The 18,439-nt window shown below is 47.2% G+C and overlaps 1 protein-coding gene across 1 annotated transcript; it reads right to left on the minus strand.

The window, feature by feature from the left end:
• Positions 1-2,362: 2,362 nt before the first annotated feature.
• DOK4 (docking protein 4) lies at positions 2,363-17,951 on the minus strand (the record flags this gene model as incomplete). Its single annotated transcript, XM_040329239.1, is given in 7 exon segments — positions 2,363-2,651; positions 6,250-6,373; positions 8,612-8,750; positions 10,942-11,131; positions 14,152-14,271; positions 16,495-16,609; positions 17,844-17,951. Coding segments are annotated over 7 exon segments (876 nt in total), but the record flags the coding sequence as incomplete, so codon positions are not given.
• Between the last annotated feature and the right edge of the window lie 488 nt (positions 17,952-18,439).

The raw sequence follows: 18,439 nt of genomic DNA on the forward strand, positions 1-18,439 counted from the left end.
CATGTGGTGCTCAGAATGATGCTTCCTTTACACTGAATGGCAGGAAGGAGAGCAAGTGACACTTCACCCAGCAGATGCCCCATCCCTCAGCGTTAACCCTTTCTGTGGTAAAACCAGCAGTAACAAAATTTGGGCGCCCAGCCATGCAAACAAGTAAGTAACTCTCATGCCTCGTACACACGCTCGTGATTTCCGACGGGAAAAAGTCCGTCGGTAATCCTGACAGGAAAAAAGAGGCAGTTCTCTTTTTTTTTTGCCAGCGGTATTTGGCAGTTTTCCCGTCGGAAAAATTGCAAGGGAGCATATACAAAGGGCCAGATTCACAGAGGAGATACGACAGCGTATCTCCTGATACACCGTCGTATCTATGCGGCTAATTCATAGAATCAGTTCCGCATAGATAGCCCTAAGATCCAACAGGTGTAATTGACTTACACCGTCGGATCTTAGGATGCAATAATTCGGCCGCCGTTGGGGGGAGTTTGCGTCGTATTCCAGCGTCGGGTATGCAAATTAGCAGTTACAGCGATCCACAAAGGTTTTTCCCGTCGTTACGTCGGCACAAGTCTTTTTTTCCCGTCGCAAAGTTAGGTGTGCTTTAACATGTTTACACCATGTTAAAAGTATGCCCGTTGTTCCCGCGTCGCTTTTGATTTTTTTTTTTTTTCCTGGCGTAAGTACGTTACGCACGTCGCGATTCACAAACACGTCGGGCCGCCGTAAGTTTGCGCAAAGCACGTCGGGAAAATTGCGAACGGAGCATGTGCAGAACGTCCGGCGAGGGAGCGCGCCTAATTTAAATGGTACCCGCCCCATTTGAATTGGGCAGGCTTGCGCCGGACGACTTTACGTTACACCGCCACAAGTTTCCAGGTAAGTGCTTTGAGGATCAGGCACTTACACTGAAAACTTGCGGCGGTGTAACGTAAACGGGTTACGTTACACGGCCGCAAATTTTCGTGAATCTGGCCCATAGCCGGCATTCCCGGCCAAAAGCTCTCATCGCAGTTTTCCCGTCGGAAATCCCGGCCGTGTGTACGAGGAATCAGTGTTCAGACTACCCAACATAGTAGGTCTTCAGAGACAGAGCAAGTGCTGAGGCAATGCCACAGCTCTGGAAGACGCTCCATGGTTAACATTTACCAATATTTGAAGTTTGGAAAGGGCCACAAGTGGAACCCAATGCCTGAAGGTCACAGTTCAGGCTAGCACTGCCAGTCCAGTGGGGTTATGGACCAGCACTCCAATGTCTGACTTAGAAAATACTGAATCAAAGATCATCACAGCATAGTGAGTAATCTGTATTTAAGTGGAAAGAAGACAAATTAAATCAAATAAAGAAAGTAGAAAAGAGTGAGGCCCCATACACACGTCCAAGGAACGTCAAGTTCAGTGTGGAAGCCGCCGAGGATCTCGGCGGGCCGACTTTCCTCATTGAACAACGAGGAAATAGAGAACATGTTCTCTTTTCGGCCCGACGAGTTCCTCGTCGGCTTCCTCGCTGAAAAGTGTACACACGACCGAGTTTCTCGGCAGAATCCAGCTCCGAGATGGAGAAAAGATGTTTACCCTCTTAGGACAGCCCATCTCGACCTGGGTTCCATTAAAAATTCCAGAAAATGTAAACAAGCTGACCGGAAGGCACCCAGGGAGATGTAATCAACCAAAGATGATCATGATATCCCCGGCCTCTTTGCTTACATTGATCTAATGCAGGGGAAACGTCCATTGTGGTGAGCGTCCATCGGGAAAGGATCATCTTAGCAGGTCGCGTTTTGTTTTTGCTGGGCTCCATTCATCATGATTGATCTACATTGCTGGATGATGTGATTGAAGATGGATTCACACCATAGGATTTTTTTTTTTAAAGGACTTTTCCTGTACGTTTAATCTGTGTTTTTTTTTTTTTGTGAATGAGTATACAGGGGATTTTGCATACATGTAATGTGTGTCGTTACAAAAGAAAGGTTGAGAAATGCCATCCTACACAGGCTTGCTGAATAGTTATACTATGCCGGCCTACAATTTTTTCATTTGCCTGTGTCCAAGCTCCTTGTAGGCAGCAGTATAACCCGCCAGTATCTGAAATCCCGTGTCCCTGAATGGATGAGATTGAAAATAGTCTGCTTTGAGTAAAGTGCCTTCTCCATAACAAACGATTATTGGCTTTATTTATGACGGAGTAAATGTATCAGTTGAAAGAGATTCCATCGGAAACTTCTGTGGGTGCATAGGGATAATTAAGGACAAACTGCCTGCGACGGCTTTATGAATAGCAACTATAATTGGGCCCCTCTATACTTGGGGCCCCTGTGCCCGAGCGTGGTTAAGAAACATAAGCAATATAAATGAAGAGACGTGATAGGTCAGAACTTGGTTCTTTTTTTATAGTGCAAAATTGGCTTTTTACAGGGTTGTCCCTCCTCAAGCTACTCGTCCAATAAAGATCCCCTCAGTGCAGAGAGGGTCGGTGCCTTAGTAACGGAGTTCTTCATGTTTCCAGAATCCAGACGAGCCAAAATCTAGTTCACAGACCATGGTGTCCATCATCCCGGAATCACGATGACGGGGTCACTGAGAGGCCGATGTTGGCAGTTTCCTCTCAATCATCCGTCTAGTTATAGGGTCCGAGTCTCGGCCGCTGTATGTTCCTGGAAGACAAGACAGAACATGGAATCATTTCACCCGATTGAGGAAAATATTGTAATGTACACAATTCAACCACGGCAGCAGAAAAGTCTCCCCCAGAGCTCACCAATCACAGGTGAAGGAGGAACGACGTTCTGACGTCACCACGTTGTGCGCCAGACCCGGAAGATACGGGCTGCTGAATCAAAGAGCCGGCCGGCTCGAATGTATTTTATATGCCTTATCTCACTTCTTCGATGTAAGTGTGCATTTTTATGTTACTTATTACATTTTTAAGGGTTTTACGCTATGCCAGTCCCTTCCTTTTTTTTATGTGGTGCATCCTGAATTGCTACGTTGTTTGAGATGACATCTATGCAATATTGAACCACACTGAGGGATTTATGCTGCCAATAGAGACCCCAGGCTGGGATATCAACCATATACGCATATTGATCTCCTATAATTAGAGATCACGTCCATCTGGTAAGCGGCAGTGTTATTGTTTGGTGGAGGCACTATCCTGTCAGCACTTTTTCCTGGACTATTGGCTTCGTTGAACACTGGGGATATTTAAGTTTATATGGACACTCTGCATTATTCATTTTTATTATATTCACATTTTTTTTACCTTTGACGCTTTGTTAATGGTATTCCTAAGGTTTTTTTTGGTTTGTTCACACGGACTGCTGTTCATTCACTTGATAATTTTCAGGTTTCTACCTAATTTAGGAATTAACCCCTTCATAAGGTCTCACAGACCTATTTACAGATATCATTTTTTTTTTACTCAGTCGGTGTTTCATAATTTTAATTGATATTTATCTAGCACTTCATTATCACTAGTGTCACATTTTAGCTTACAACAGCTCAGCTCTTCCTATGACCACAGGTGACCCTCTGCTTAGGTTCTGGAGGAATGGTACTGACAGGTGCCCCTCTGATCTGATTCTGGAGTAGTACTGATAGGTGCCCCACTGATCTGATTCTGGAGTAGTACTGACAGGTGCCCCTCTGATCTGATTCTGGAGTAGTACTGATAGGTGCCCCACTGATCTGATTCTGGAGTAGTACTGACAGGTGCCCCTCTGATCTGATTCTGGAGTAACACTGACAGGTGCCCCTCTGATCTGATTCTGGAGTAGTACTGACAGGTGCCCCTCTGATCTGATTCTGGAGTAGTACTGACAGGTGCCCCTCTGATCTGATTCTGGAGTAGTACTGACAGGTGCCCCTCTGATCTGATTCTGGAGTAACACTGACAGGTGCCCCTCTGATCTGATTCTGGAGTAGTACTGACAGGTGCCCCTCTGATCTGATTCTGGAGTAGTACTGACACGTGCCCCTCTGATCTGATTCTGGAGTAGTACTGACAGGTGCCCCTCTGATCTGATTCTGGAGTAGTACTGACAGGTGCACCTCCTGCTCTAGTTTGGGTGGAGATAGGGGTGGGTGTAGGACAGACAGGAGGTTAATCCTTCGAAACGTGTCAGCCGGCAGTGGCCCCTGAAACCTCCTCTGTTACAATCTGGAGTTTTGTTGTCATTAGACCAATTGCTGACATCTGGAGACTATGGCCCGGATTCACAGACAGCTGCGCACATTTATGCCGCCGTAGCGTATCTTCTGTACGCTACACCGACGCAACGCAGAGAGGCAAGCACAGAATTCACAAAGCACTTGCTCCCAAAACTGCGCTGGGTTTCCTAGGCGTAAGCCGACATAGGTGGAAGTGGGCGTGAGTCATGCAAATGAGGCGTGACCCCATGCAAATGATGGGCCGATCGCCAGACAGATACGTATTATGAACGGCGCATGCGCCGTCCCGTGGACGCATCCCAGTGCGAATGCTCACAAATACATCGGAACAACTGCCTAAGATACGCCGGATCACTGCCTACGGCAGGGATCCTCAAACTACAGCCCTCCAGCTGTTGTAGAACTACACATCCCATGAGGCATTGTAACACACTGACATTCACAGAAATGACTAGGCATGATGGGAATTGTAGTTCCTGAACAACTGGAGGGCCTTAGTTTGAAGACCCATGGCCTACGGCGTGAACGTAACCTAAGCCTAGTCATATTCACGTCCAACGTAAACTACGTAAAATATGCCGGCTTGTGTTCCCTGGTGCAGACCTTTGCATGTCTGCTGCTGAGTTACACCTCCTTTATGGGGCTTAACTTTACGCCGGACGTACGACTTACGCGCACATCGCGTAGCCTGCGTCGGACGCACGTACGTTCCTGAATCGCCGTATCTCCCTCATTTGCATATTTGAATACAACATCAATGGGAGCGCCAAATGCGTCCAGTGTAAATATGCGCCCACTCTACGCCGGCGTAGGCAAGTTACGTCGGTGGGATGAAGCCTGTTTTTAGGCGTATCTTAGTTTGTGGGGACGGCGCACAGATACGACGGTGCATATTTACACTTACGCGGCGTATCTGGAGATACATCGGCGCAAGTGCTTTGTGAATCCGGGCCTATCTGTATTGCGAGTTTTCTCCCATTTGCTTGTGAGTAGTTTTATACTTTACTTTTAAATAAATTGTATCCAAGGATAATGCACAAGGTTGGTTGGGCAGCAAGGCCTGAGGCATTATCCACTACGAAACTTAGCCCACCTGGTAATTCACTTGTGCGCAGTTGTGTTTGTTTTCTGCTATGCGACAAAATATACCCTGCATGTAGCGATCAGCAAGCCTGCCGAATTCTACACTTTCCAGTAAATAGGGAAATGCCACAAATGCTCAAAGCTCATGTTCAGTGCTTTAGGATATTCCAAGCAGTCATGAATATGAAGTCCTCCGTGTCCTGTGATTGTATGACTTAGAAATGAAGATTTTTGGTTTACCTGTAAAATTCCTTTCTTGGAGTCTATTACAGGACACAGAAATCCTTCACCCTTTGTATTCCTCACCGCTTGCTATAAAACGAATGCCGCGTACACACGACCATTTTTCATGACGAGAAAAATTCAATTTTTTAAATTGGTCGTGAAAAACAGTCATGTGTAGGCTCCAGAGCATTTTTCCTCGACGAGAAAAATGGGCGTTAAATATTTAGAACCTGCTCTATTTTTTACGTTATGAAAAACGGTCGTGTGTAGGCTTTAACGAGGGGGGAAAAACGTGCATGCTCAGAAGCAAGTTATGAGACGGGGAAATTGGCATAAGCAGCCCAAAGGGTGGCGCCATTCGAATGGAACTTCCCCTTTATAGTGCCTTCGTACGTGTTGTACGTCACCGCGCTTTGCTCGAGTATTTTTTTTTCATGATCGTGTGTAGGCAAGGCAGGCTTGAGAGGAATCACGTCGATAAAAACTTTGTTTTTTTCCATGACATGAATAACGGTGTACGCGGCATTAGGTTTAGGTAAGATGGGTGAGGTTATGCCTGTGACAGGGTTCCTGTCTTTTTTGGGTCAATGTCTAACACCTGAAAGTGGCAGCATAACCCAAGTAGCCATGAATATGAAATCAGTCCGTGTCCTGTGATGTATTCCTAAAAAAAGGATTTTTACAGGTAAACCAAAAATACTAATGTGACATTTTTGTTTTGTTTTTTACACCATTTTCCTTCCTAGAGAGGTCCGGCCACATTCAGGAACTTACTGTTACTGCAGGAAGACTCGCCGCTGGTTTGGCCACTAGTAATATGATGCCAGTATGCACTGCGGGGCAGCATGGAAGTGCTGGGGCAAGGCTGCGACAGGCTTTCGTTCTCCTTGTTGAGTCGCTAGAAAGAGATAAATAATCAGGTAAGGTGAGGGATTAGTGAAAGGGTAGGATTGTCATCTTTTGGTAGGACATTTATAATTGGGGGATCGGTGGAAGGGCAGGATTTTTATCTTTAAGGAGATATATAATAAGGGATCAGTGGAGGAGTAGAATCGTCTAGAACAGTGATGGCAAACCTTGGCACTACAGATGTTTTGGAACTACATTTCCCATGATGCTCATGCACTCTGCAGTGTACTGGAGCATTATGGGAAATGTAGTTCCAAAACATCTGGAGTGACAAGGTTTTCACCATCACTGGTCTAGAAGGAGATATATATAATGGGTATAGGGATAAGAATGTCATCTTCTAAAAGGAGATATATTATCGCCGGTATTGAGGAGGGGTAGGACCGTCATTTTCTAGGAGGAGATATGTATTTGGGGATCAGTGGAGGAGTAGGGTCATCATCTTCTAGAAGGAGATATATACTGTATTTATCGGCGTATACCGCGCACTTTTTTGCCATGAAAATCAGGGCAAAATCGTGGGTGCGCGATATACGCGCCGAGTTTGAACCACTGTGCCGGCATATACCAAGCACACTACACTCGGGTATAGTCGGGCAGGCTCGGCTCCTCTTGCGGTCACGTCCTGGACGTACAGGACGCACAGGACGTGATCGCGAGAGGAGCCGAGCCTGCCCGACTATACCCGAGTGTACTGCGCTCGGTATATGCCGGCGCAGTGGTTCAAACACAGCGCGGGAAGCGGGGATCGAGCGTGGAGGACACCACGATGGCCGCAGAAGGACGCCGGACCCGACGAGGAGGACACCACCGAAGCCGCAGACGGACGCCGGACCAGACGAGGCCGCCGATGGACGCTGCACAAGACACTAAAACTGTAAGTACTAAAATGTTTTTTTTTTTTACAGGAATGCGGGTCCACATTAGGGGTGCGCGCTATACGCTGGAGTGCGCAATACCCTGATAAATACGGTAATCGGTAGAGGTATAGCACTGTCATCTTCTAGGAGGAGATATACAGTATTATTGGAGATTGAGGAAGGATAGAACCATCATTTTCTAGGAGGAGATATGTACTTTGGGGATCAGTGGAGGGGTAGGATCATCATCTTCTAGGAGAAGATACATAATTGGGGTTAGGGCAGGACATGTTCCAGGAGGAGATATGTAATGAAGGATGATGAGGCACAAGGCTTGTTACAGCGAAGATATGTGTGTTGTTGATGGGCAGTAGGATGCTCCTTCCTCTTCACTCTCCACTAAGAGGTGGCACTCTAGCTCTAAGAAGAGATACCGTATTTATTGGGGTAAAGCGCGCTTCCGCGTATAGCGCGCACCCCTAAATTTCCCCCGAAATTCCTGTGGAAAAAAAGATTTTTGTACTTACAGTTTGGTGTCTTGTGCGGCGTCCATCGGCGGCCTCGTCGGGTCCGGCGTCCGTCTGCGGCTTCGGGTGTCCTCTTCGTCGGGTCCGGCGTCCTCCCCGCTCGTTTCCCGCGCCGAGTTTGAATACTGCGCTGGCATATACCGAGCGCAGTACACAGTCGGGCAGGCTCGGCTACTCTCGCGCTGATGTCCTGTACGTCCAGGACGTCAGCGCGAGAGGAGCCGAGCCTGCCCGACTGTGTACTGCGCTCGGTATATGCCGGCGCAGTATTCAAACTCGGCGCGGGAAAGCTGGTATCGGCGTATATCGCGCACCCACAATTTTGCCCTGATTTTCAGGGCAAAAAAGTGCACGGTTTACGCCGATAAATACGGTATATAAATTGTGAGAGGGGTTTCCAGAATGAGTCATGATGATGAGGTTAAAAATGAGTTCTGCTGTTAACATTTAATATTAGGACACTTACCTGTCCTGAAATCCAGCGATGTCGGCACCCAAGCCGATGTTTCCATCGGCTCTCGGGTGCTGCCACCGCCATTCGTGGTAAGGGAAACCAGCAGTGAAGCCTTCCAGCTTCACAGCCAGTTCCCTACTGTGCATACGCAAAGCGCGCTGTGCTTTCTGAATTGCCCGGTGGCAGGGGAAGAAGGAGGGGGCCGAACTTCTGAGTGACCTCACCGTGGTGAGATCTCCCAGAAGATGGGATGGGTACCTGTCAAAAACAGGTACCCGCTTCCCTCAGAAAGGTGCCAAATGTGGCACGAAGGGGGGAAGGAAGCAGATAAGCGGAGCTTCCACTTTTGGGTGGAACTACGCTTTAATAATGCCGAATAGACTCACCCGGGAGTTCTTCTCCATCTCTAGGAGGAGACTCTTGTGTTGCTCGGCCAATGCCAGCACAGAGCTGTGAACGCGCTCGTAGATCTGCTGCCCCTCTGCAGTCTGGAAGGTGTAGAGCCCCTCGTTAATACCGCACACCCTGAAACACAGAAAGGTCCACATTGTATGGACATAATGCTGCACCAACATGGTTGCCACATTGTGCAGTATCCACATGAAAGCTCGTCCACTGAAGCAAGGCATATTATCTGATATTTGTCCATTTTTAGAATCTAACATTTATTTTTAGTTATCTGACAATTTGTAGACATTGAAGAGGTTACTGTATACATACCCCCTCCCCCCCACCCTAACCCAGAGCCTGCATCTCCTTAAATTGCAGTACTCACAGCCAGAGATCTTCCAGCTACTTTGATAACTTTCCTGCATGAAGGTGCACCGCTACTTCCTAAAGTTGGGGCTGTTTTTTCTTCCCACTGGGTCCCTGGGAAATATACAGTATCTTCCTAATGTTTGGGAGCTTGGGCCACCCTGTGTAGCTAATGGGCCAAACCCCTGAGTCTAGCATCTTGTTCAGCTACCCCTCATCAACCCTCTGATATGATGCTCCCAATGGTATGACTGACTAGATCTGTTTTTAGTTCCCCACACTCTGGGATTTCTGATTCCTACCTTAAAGCAGCGTTCCAGTCATATTTTTGTTTACTGAAAGTCAGCAGCTACAAGTGTAGTAAAAGTGTAGCTGCTGACTTTTAATAAACAGACACTCACCTGTTCCATGATCCAGCGGTGCACTCACCCACGCTGTGTTTTCTCCCTGTGTCCTCCTTTGGCAGCGACAGCATTTCTACTATGGGCGCCCGGCTGTGACAGCTTGTGGCTTCACAGCCGGGTATTGGGTATATGAGACTGTATGATATTTTAATTTTATTTTTTATGGTTGAACTGGATGGACTTGTGTCTTTTTTCAACCTGACTAACTAACTATGTAAGTATCTCTTATGAAGGATACTATGGCTCGGATTCACAAAGCACTTGCGCCGACGTATCTCCAGTAAGTGCAAATATGCGCCTTCGTATCTGTGCGCCGGACCCACATACTAAGATACGCCTAAAAACAGGCTTCATCCCACCGACGTAACTTGCCTATGCCGTCGTAGAGTGGGCGCATATTTACGCTGGACGCATGTGGCGTTCCCATTGATTTTTCTATGCAAATGAGGGAGATACGGCGATTCACGAACGTACGTGCGCCCGACGCAAGTGCGCGTAAGTTATACGTACGTCGTAAAGTTATGCCCCATAAAGGAGGTGTAACTCAGCAGCATCCATGCAAAGGGCTGCACCAGGGAACACAAGCCGTCGTATTTTACGTTGGACGTGAATATGACTAGGCGTAGGTTACGTTCACGCCGTAGGCAGTGATCCGACATATCTTAGGGAGTAGTTCCGACGTGATTCTGAGCATGCGCACTGAGATGTGTCCACGGGACGGCGCATGCGCGGTTCGTTATACGTATCTGTCTGTCTGGCGCTCGGCCCATCATTTGCATGGGGTCACGCCTCATTTGCATGGCTCACGCCCACTTCCACCTACGCCGGCTTACGCCTAGGAAACCCAGCACAGTTTTGGGAGCAAGTCCTTTGTGAATTCTATACTTTCCTCTCCTCTCTGCGCTGCGTCGGCGTAGCGTACAGGAGATACTCTACGGCGGCATAAATGTGCGCCGCTGTCTGTGAATCCGGGCCATTGAGTCCAGAGGCCTCCTTAGGACCTGTGGCTGTTTTGAAGCCTCCTGAGGAAGTTCCTCCTGATACTTCCCTTGTTCCTGTTCCCAATCAGACACATGCTTCTTATAGCGGATCTGAGTTTCCTGACCCGTGCTCCTTGGCAGAGAATGTGGCATAGATGCGAAACAAGCCGATTCCTAGAATATGGCTGCAGAACTAGTCAAGCAGGAATGCAGGATTATCTGTACACTTCTAGATGTTGGGTGGAAAGATCGGCTCATCCTTCAGGTATGGTATTTCTGCACCAGTTGGGTTGTGAGGTACCCTCAAGTCTTGCCTATCCCCCTTTTTACTCGTATTATTTATAATGGTCCCGCTTGTTCGCTCCTCTTCTCCTTCAAGATGGCTTCAGAGCTGGTTCCTAACTGGGAAAGGGGGGGGGGTCATTCTATTCCTGGCTGCTCTGAGCATTTTGTGACTTCCTCCTGACCTCTGCTGGTATGATGACCAATATATTGACACCACCTCACCTGTATCCCACATTGCAAGATCTATGAGACCGCTTGAGGACAGATTAAACCCCATTATGGCTTTCTTACCGTTCTGCTTCAAAAGTAAAGCGCGTGGAGTCATTGCCATATCGACGCAGGGCGCAGAGTGGCCATGACAGCAGCTTAGTGTGTGGGTTGTGTGCGTCCCAGAGGTAGAGGTTTTCTTCTGTGATTTGCAGCTTGCACTCCCCGTACACGTCCAAATTAGAGGAAGGTAGAAGGAAGACACTGAAACGCTCTGTAAGAAAAATGGGAATTTGGTTTACCTGTTACATCCTTTTTTTTGGACTATATCCCAGGTCACAGGGTATCTTCATATCTACAGTGCCTTGCGAAAGTATTCGGCCCCCTTGAACTTTGTGACCTTTTGCCACATTTCAGGCTTCAAACATAAAGATATAAAACTGTAATTTTTTTTGAAGAATCAACAACAAGTGGGACACAATCATGAAGTGGAACGAAATTTATTGGATATTTCAAACTTTTTTAACAAATAAAAAACTGAAAAATTGGGCGTGCAAAATTATTCAGCCCCTTTACTTTCAGTGCAGCAAACTCTCTCCAGAAGTTCAGTGAGGATCTCTGAATGATCCAATGTTGACCTAAATGACTAATGATGATAAATAGAATCCACCTGTGTGTAATCAAGTCTCTGTATAAATGCACCTGCACTTTGATAGTCTCAGAGGTCCGTTTTAAAGCGCAAAGAGCATCATGAAGAACAAGGAACACACCAGGCAGGTCCGAGATACTGTTGTGGAGAAGTTTAAAGCCGGATTTGGATACAAAAAGATTTCCCAAGCTTTAAACATCCCAAGGAGCACTGTGCAAGCGATAATATTGAAATGGAAGGAGTATCAGACCACTGCAAATACAAGGAGAAGACTGATCAGAGATGCAGCCAAGAGGCCCATGATCACTCTGGATGAACTGCAGAGATCTACAGCTGAGGTGGGAGACTCTGTCCATAGGACAACAATCAGTCGTATACTGCACAAATCTGGCCTTTATGGAAGAGTGGCAAGAAGAAAGCCATTTCTTAAAGATATCCATAAAAAGTGTTGTTTAAAGTTTGCCACAAGCCACCTGGGAGACGCACCAAACGTGGAAGAAGGTGCTCTGGTCAGATGAAACCAAAATCAAACTTTTTGTCAACAATGCAAAACGTTATGTTTGGCGTAAAAGCAACACAGCTCATCACCCTGAACACACCATCCCCACTGTGAAACATGGTGGTGGCAGCATCATGGTTTGGGCCTGCTTTTCTTCAGCAGGGACAGGGAAGATGGTTAAAATTGATGGGAAGATGGATGGAGCCAAATACAGGACCATTCTGGAAGAAAACCTGATGGAGTCTGCAAAAGACCCGAGACTGGGACGGAGATTTGTCTTCCAACAAGACAATGATCCAAAACATAAAGCAAAATCTACAATGGAATGGTTCACAAATAAATATATCCAGGTGTTAGAATGGCCAAGTCAAAGTCCAGACCTGAATCCAATCGAGAATCTGTGGAATGAACTGAAAACTGCTGTTCACAAACGCTCTCCATCCAACCTCACTGAGCTCGAGTTGTTTTGCAAGGAGGAATGGGCAAAAATTTCAGTCTCTCGATGTGCAAAACTGATAGAGACATACCCCTTACAGCTGTAATCGCAGCAAAAGGTGGCGCTACAAAGTATTAACTTAAGGGGGCTGAATAATTTTGCACGCCCAATTTTTCAGTTTTTTATTTGTTAAAAAAGTTTGAAATATCCAATAAATTTCGTTCCACTTCATGATTGTGTCCCACTTGTTGTTGATTCTTCAAAACAAATTACAGTTTTATATCTTTATGTTTGAAGCCTGAAATGTGGCAAAAGGTCGCAAAGTTCAAGGGGGCCGAATACTTTCGCAAGGCACTGTATTATGATAGGGATGTCCCAAAGCACTGAATATGAGGGGAGGACAACACGGCAACGACCCAACAGGCCCCAAACAACTAAACTAGAACAGAATAGAACCTCACACAGCAGCCTGCAAGGTTCACTGACCAAAAGTAGCAACCTCAGAAGGACATCACCTAAGCCAGTGGTCATCAACCCTGTCCTCAGGCCCCTCTAAAAGGCCAGGTTTTATGTATTACCTTGGGGAGATGCAGACTAGAATACTGCAATCACTGAGCAGCAAATTATATCACCTGTGATGTATTTCAGTTATCTTGAAAACCTGGCCTGTTAGTGGGCCCTGAGGACAGGGTTGATAACCACTGAGTAAGCTACTAGCAAAAAACTGAAGTCTTGCCTGGGAGGGGATTCCTGTCTTTTTTTTTTTTTTTGCCAGTGTTTATTCACCTGTAAGTGGCAGCCTAACCCGATGGTAATGGATATGAAAATGCTCTGTGTCCTGGGATGTACAATAAATAAGCAATGACACCCTGTAAGATCAGCACCATTACAGGTTGATGGGTCCAGGCTGGCCAGAGATCAGTCCAGTCCCACCAAGATTCTACTAAACAAAGTAGATGTAGGCCAATTATAAACAATGTACCAAGGCTCAGGATCACAACTGATTTGGACCTGAACGTTTTACGAGTAAAAACGTTTAGGCTCAGTTCTCGTATATGCGAAATGAATGTGTTTTGAACCACATCTGATTCGCAATGACATGTAAAGTCAAATTGACTTCCATTGAAGCTGCTCCCATATATGCAGTGCATCCGCAGTACTAAAAAAAGGGTCCTTTGCATTTTCTGAGCACTACAGGTGCAGGTGCAAATTCCAGGCTCATTAGTTTCTATGGGAACGCTTCTGAATCGCACATGTGATTTTGGATCAGGATTTCAGCACAGATTGCTCTCCTACTACAGGAGTTGACACCCTAGGCTTTATCTACTATGTATTGGCCAGCACTGACATCGCAGCTGTGACAAAAATCCATCCTGAGCCTTGCGAATTCACATCAGAACCGCATCAAAAATGCACCTGAACCGCTGAACAAATGCGTTTTTTTTACTTGCAAAGGAAATGGTTATACAATTTGCACTGGACATGTGTGAACGCAGCCTTTTCGTTCTGATTGAATTTGGAAGTGATTGGGCAAATCTTACACAAATGTCCACAAGGATTCCACTGTCCGTCTTTCGAAAACATCAGCAATACCCCGGAAGGAAACATTTGCTGTTTTACCGATTGTTTGAGAATATTTTAGGACAAGCGTGCCAGCCGCACAATTGTTGGATCACGTGGTCAATGGCCAGGTCTTTAGCAGTCCCCTACCTGTCTGTTCACTCTGCACTCCCGGGGTGAGGAGGTCTGGTTCTCCCAGGTTGTACTCATTGGCTCTTGACCCCAGACATTCCGTGGACAGCACCTTGTACCACTCCTCCGCCTCCAGTTCTGGCAAATGAAAAAAGGAGCGTAAATCCCATAATGCATTGCATAGACTCCAACACTGTCCTCCCCAAAATAACTATCATCCTCAACAGGTCTACCGTACCATCACCCCAACAAACTACTGCACCATCATCCTCAACAGCTGTACCGCATCATCATCATTACTGATAGTTCTACTGCACCATCATTGCCAATAGCTCTACTGCACCATCATCCCTTAACAGGTCTACTGCACCATCAACACTGATGACCCTAGGGCACCATCATCCTCAACAGGTCTACTGCACCATCATCACTGATACCTCTAGTGCACCATCATCCTCAACAGGTCTACTTCACCATCATCACTGATGACCCTAGTGCACCATCATCCTCAACAGGTCTACTGCACCATCATCACTGATGACCCTAGTGCACCATCATCCTCAACAGGTCTACTGCACCATCATCACTGATGACCCTAGTGCACCATCATCCTCAACAGGTCTACTGTACCATCATCACTGATACCTCTAGTGCACCATCATCCTCAACAGGTCTACTTCACCATCATCACTGATGACCCTAGTGCACCATCATCCTCAACAGGTCTACTGCACCATCAACACTGATACCTCTAGTGCACCATCATCACTGATGACCCTAGTGCACCATCATCCTCAACAGGTCTACTGCACCATCATCACTGATGACCCTAGTTCACCATCATCCTCAACAGGTCTACTGCACCATCATCACTGATACCTCTAGTGCACCATCATCACTGATGACCCTAGTGCACCATCATCCTCAACAGGTCTACTGCACCATCATCACTGATGACCCTAGTGCACCATCATCCTCAACAGGTCTACTGCACCATCAACACTGATGACCCTAGTGCACCATCATCCTCAACAGGTCTACTTCACCATCATCACTGATGACCCTAGTGCACCATCATCCTCAACAGCTGTACCGCATCATCATCATTACTGATAGTTCTACTGCACCATCATTGCCAATAGCTCTACCGCACCATCATCCTCAACAGGTCTACTGCACCATCATCACCGATACCTCTAGTGCACCATCATCACCGATACCTATAGTGCACCATCATCCTCAACAGGTCTACCGCACCATCATCACCGATACCTCTAGTGCACCATCATCCTCAACAAGTCTACCGCACCATCATCACCGATACCTCTAGTGCACCATCATCCATAACAGGTCTACCGCACCATCATCACCGATACCTCTAGTGCACCATCATCCTCAACAGGTCTACCGCACCATTATAACCGATACCTCTAGTGCACCATCATCCTCAACAGGTCTAACGCACCATCATCACCGATACCTCTAGTGCACCATCATTCTCAACAGGTCTACCGCACCATCATCACCGATACCTCTAGTGCACCATCATCCCACAAGCCATGCTTCACCAATATCACCAACAGGTCTGCCACATCATCGCCAGTAACACTAACGTAGCATTAACTTTATCCAATCATGTAAAATAGCTCTACCACACCGTCACCCCCAATAATGCTACCACACCATCATCATGACAGCTCTACTACACCATTATCCCAGATGGCACAACTACAAGGCAACACTGATAACCTCACTGCATTGTTACCCCAAATAAGTCTCCAGCACTGTCACCCCCATAACTACCCTACCATATTCCCCAATGGGTCAACCACCCCATATTCCCTGATAAGGCTACCTCAACATTAACCCCAACTCCTCATCCAAAATAGCTCTACCATACCGTCCCACATAACTCTACTGCATTGCCATCCCCAGCATAACTACTGTCACCCTAATGCTACCACACTATCAGCCCTGATAGTTCTTTTGCAACGCTATCCACCATAGCTCTACCAGCACCATCTCAAGACTACCGCGCTGTCATCTCTGTAAATTCTACCCCACTGTTATCCCCAATAATGCTCCCACACTATCATCCCTTATAGCACTATCAGCACCATCACCCCCCATAACTACACATCACCACCATCCCAAGATAACCCTAATGCACCATCACCCCTGACAACGCTACGGCACAGTCATCCTTGATGTAACTACAGCACCGCCATCCTTGATAACTCTACCACACTGTCACTTCCCCCAATAATGTCACCTCAGTTACCTACCACACTATTGCCGCCCAGTGACACCGTCATTGGCTGACACCGGTGGTTGGGTGTCTCCAGTGGATCTCCAGCTCACCTGAGTCGCAGGTAAAGGTTCGGGCTAAGTCATCGCAGAATATAATGGCCACTGCTTGCCTCTTAGTCTCCTTTGGGAGCCGCATTATACACTTCACATTACTGATCTCCGTCACCTGCAGATAGAGGCATGGGGTAGAGGGGGCATCATGTTACATAGAATATACAGATATAACGAGTGTCTACACCTGTTAGATTGTGATCTCCTCTGTCCTGTGATCAGAGGCGAGTACGGTCTCTGCCAGCCATGGAAGCTTCTTCTGAAGTCTCCTGTTGGGATGGATGAGCAGCATTTGAACCCAATGGAAACGGAAAGCTTGTATACTAGATCAGATCCAACTACACCAGTGCAGTGCCCCCACACAACTTCTCAACACTGCTCAGCTGTCGTCAAGTGTTACCTCATGCCAGCTGATGCCCCTGGGTCCTATTAGGTAGATTCAGGTAGATTGGATTAAATTTAGGGCGGCGTAGCCTAGTGTTTTTAGGCTACGCCGCCGTAAATTAGTTAGGCTAGTAGTGATTTTCAATCAACTTACCTGCTAATCTACGGCGGCGTAGCCTAAAACGAGCGGGCGTAAGGGCGCCTAATTCAAATGACTTGGAGGGGGGCGTGTTGTATGGAAATGAGGCTTGACCTCACGTTTTTTGCTACTGCGCATGCGCCGGGCGACTACATTTCCCAGTGCGCATTGCGGCTAAGTACGCCGTACGGGCCTATTGATTTAGACGTGGACGTAAACGACATAACTCCCGATTCGTGGACGACTTACGCAAACGATGTAAAAAATTCGAACCTCGCGGCGGGAACGGCGGCCATACTTTAACATTGTTATTCCACCTCATAGGTGGAATAACTTTAGGCCGCCTAAGGCCTTACGGAAACAACGTAATTCGACTGCGGCGGCTCGCGTACGTTCGGGAATCGGTGTAAAAGCTCATTTACATAATCTACGCCGGACGCAATGGAAGCTCCATCTAGCGGCCAGCAGAAAAATTGCAAGCTAAGATAGAACGGCGCAAGCCGTCCTATCTTAGCTTTGTTTAAGCGTATCTCTGTTTGAGCATACACTTAAACATAGGTCAGCGTAGATTCAGAGTTAGGTCGGCTTATCTACTGATAAGCCGGCCTAACTCTTTGTGAATCTATCTATGTGTGTCCCTCTGGGGATGTCCAGTCTCAGAAAACCATAAAAGACCAACCAAGCTTATTGGGTGGTGCCCTGAGCAAGATGCCATCTTGGGGCATGGATATTTATGGTATCATCACAGTGCCTATACCAGGGCCGTTTGGCAGGATTGTACAATCAGATGTACAGAGCGCTGCGCCCCTATAATGACATCCCTCACCTTCGGTGATGTACGCAAGACGACCGACCGCTCGTCCGGATACTTCTCCAGTCTCCAGGGCCCCTTACTGGAAGATTTTCTTAACACCAACCAACAGCGGCGGTATATCTGTAGAGAAAAAGCCAGAGATGGATGTAGACCTACAGCCTAGGGGGAGGGTATAAACGATGATGCTCAGTAATTGGGGAATGGCTGGAGTGGGGGTGCTCAGTAATGGGTGAAATGGGGGTGGTCAGTATGGACGGGGAAGAGGGGCAGGTATGGGTGGAATGGAGGTGGTCAGTGTGGGGGGAGAATGGGTGGAGCAGAGATGCTCAGTAATGGGGAGAGTGGGGGTACTCAGTATAAGGGGGGAATGGGTGCAGTGGAGGTGGGGAGAACAGGTGGAGTGGGGGTGCTCAGTATAGGAGGGAGAAGGTCAAAAGTAAAGGGGGGGGGGGGGGGCATTTCTGAAGACCTACACCCTAGGGGGAAGGTATGTAAGGAGGTATGTTAGGGTTCACAACATAGGGGGTTAGGGGGTGTTGAAGTTCTCAGTAATGAGGGAGGAGGGGGTGGTGGTGTAAGGGTGGTCAGTATGGGGGGGGGGGTGGAGT

The sequence above is a fragment of the Rana temporaria genome, chromosome 11 (assembly GCF_905171775.1).
Source record: "Rana temporaria chromosome 11, aRanTem1.1, whole genome shotgun sequence".
Classification (NCBI taxonomy): Eukaryota; Metazoa; Chordata; class Amphibia; order Anura; family Ranidae; genus Rana; species Rana temporaria.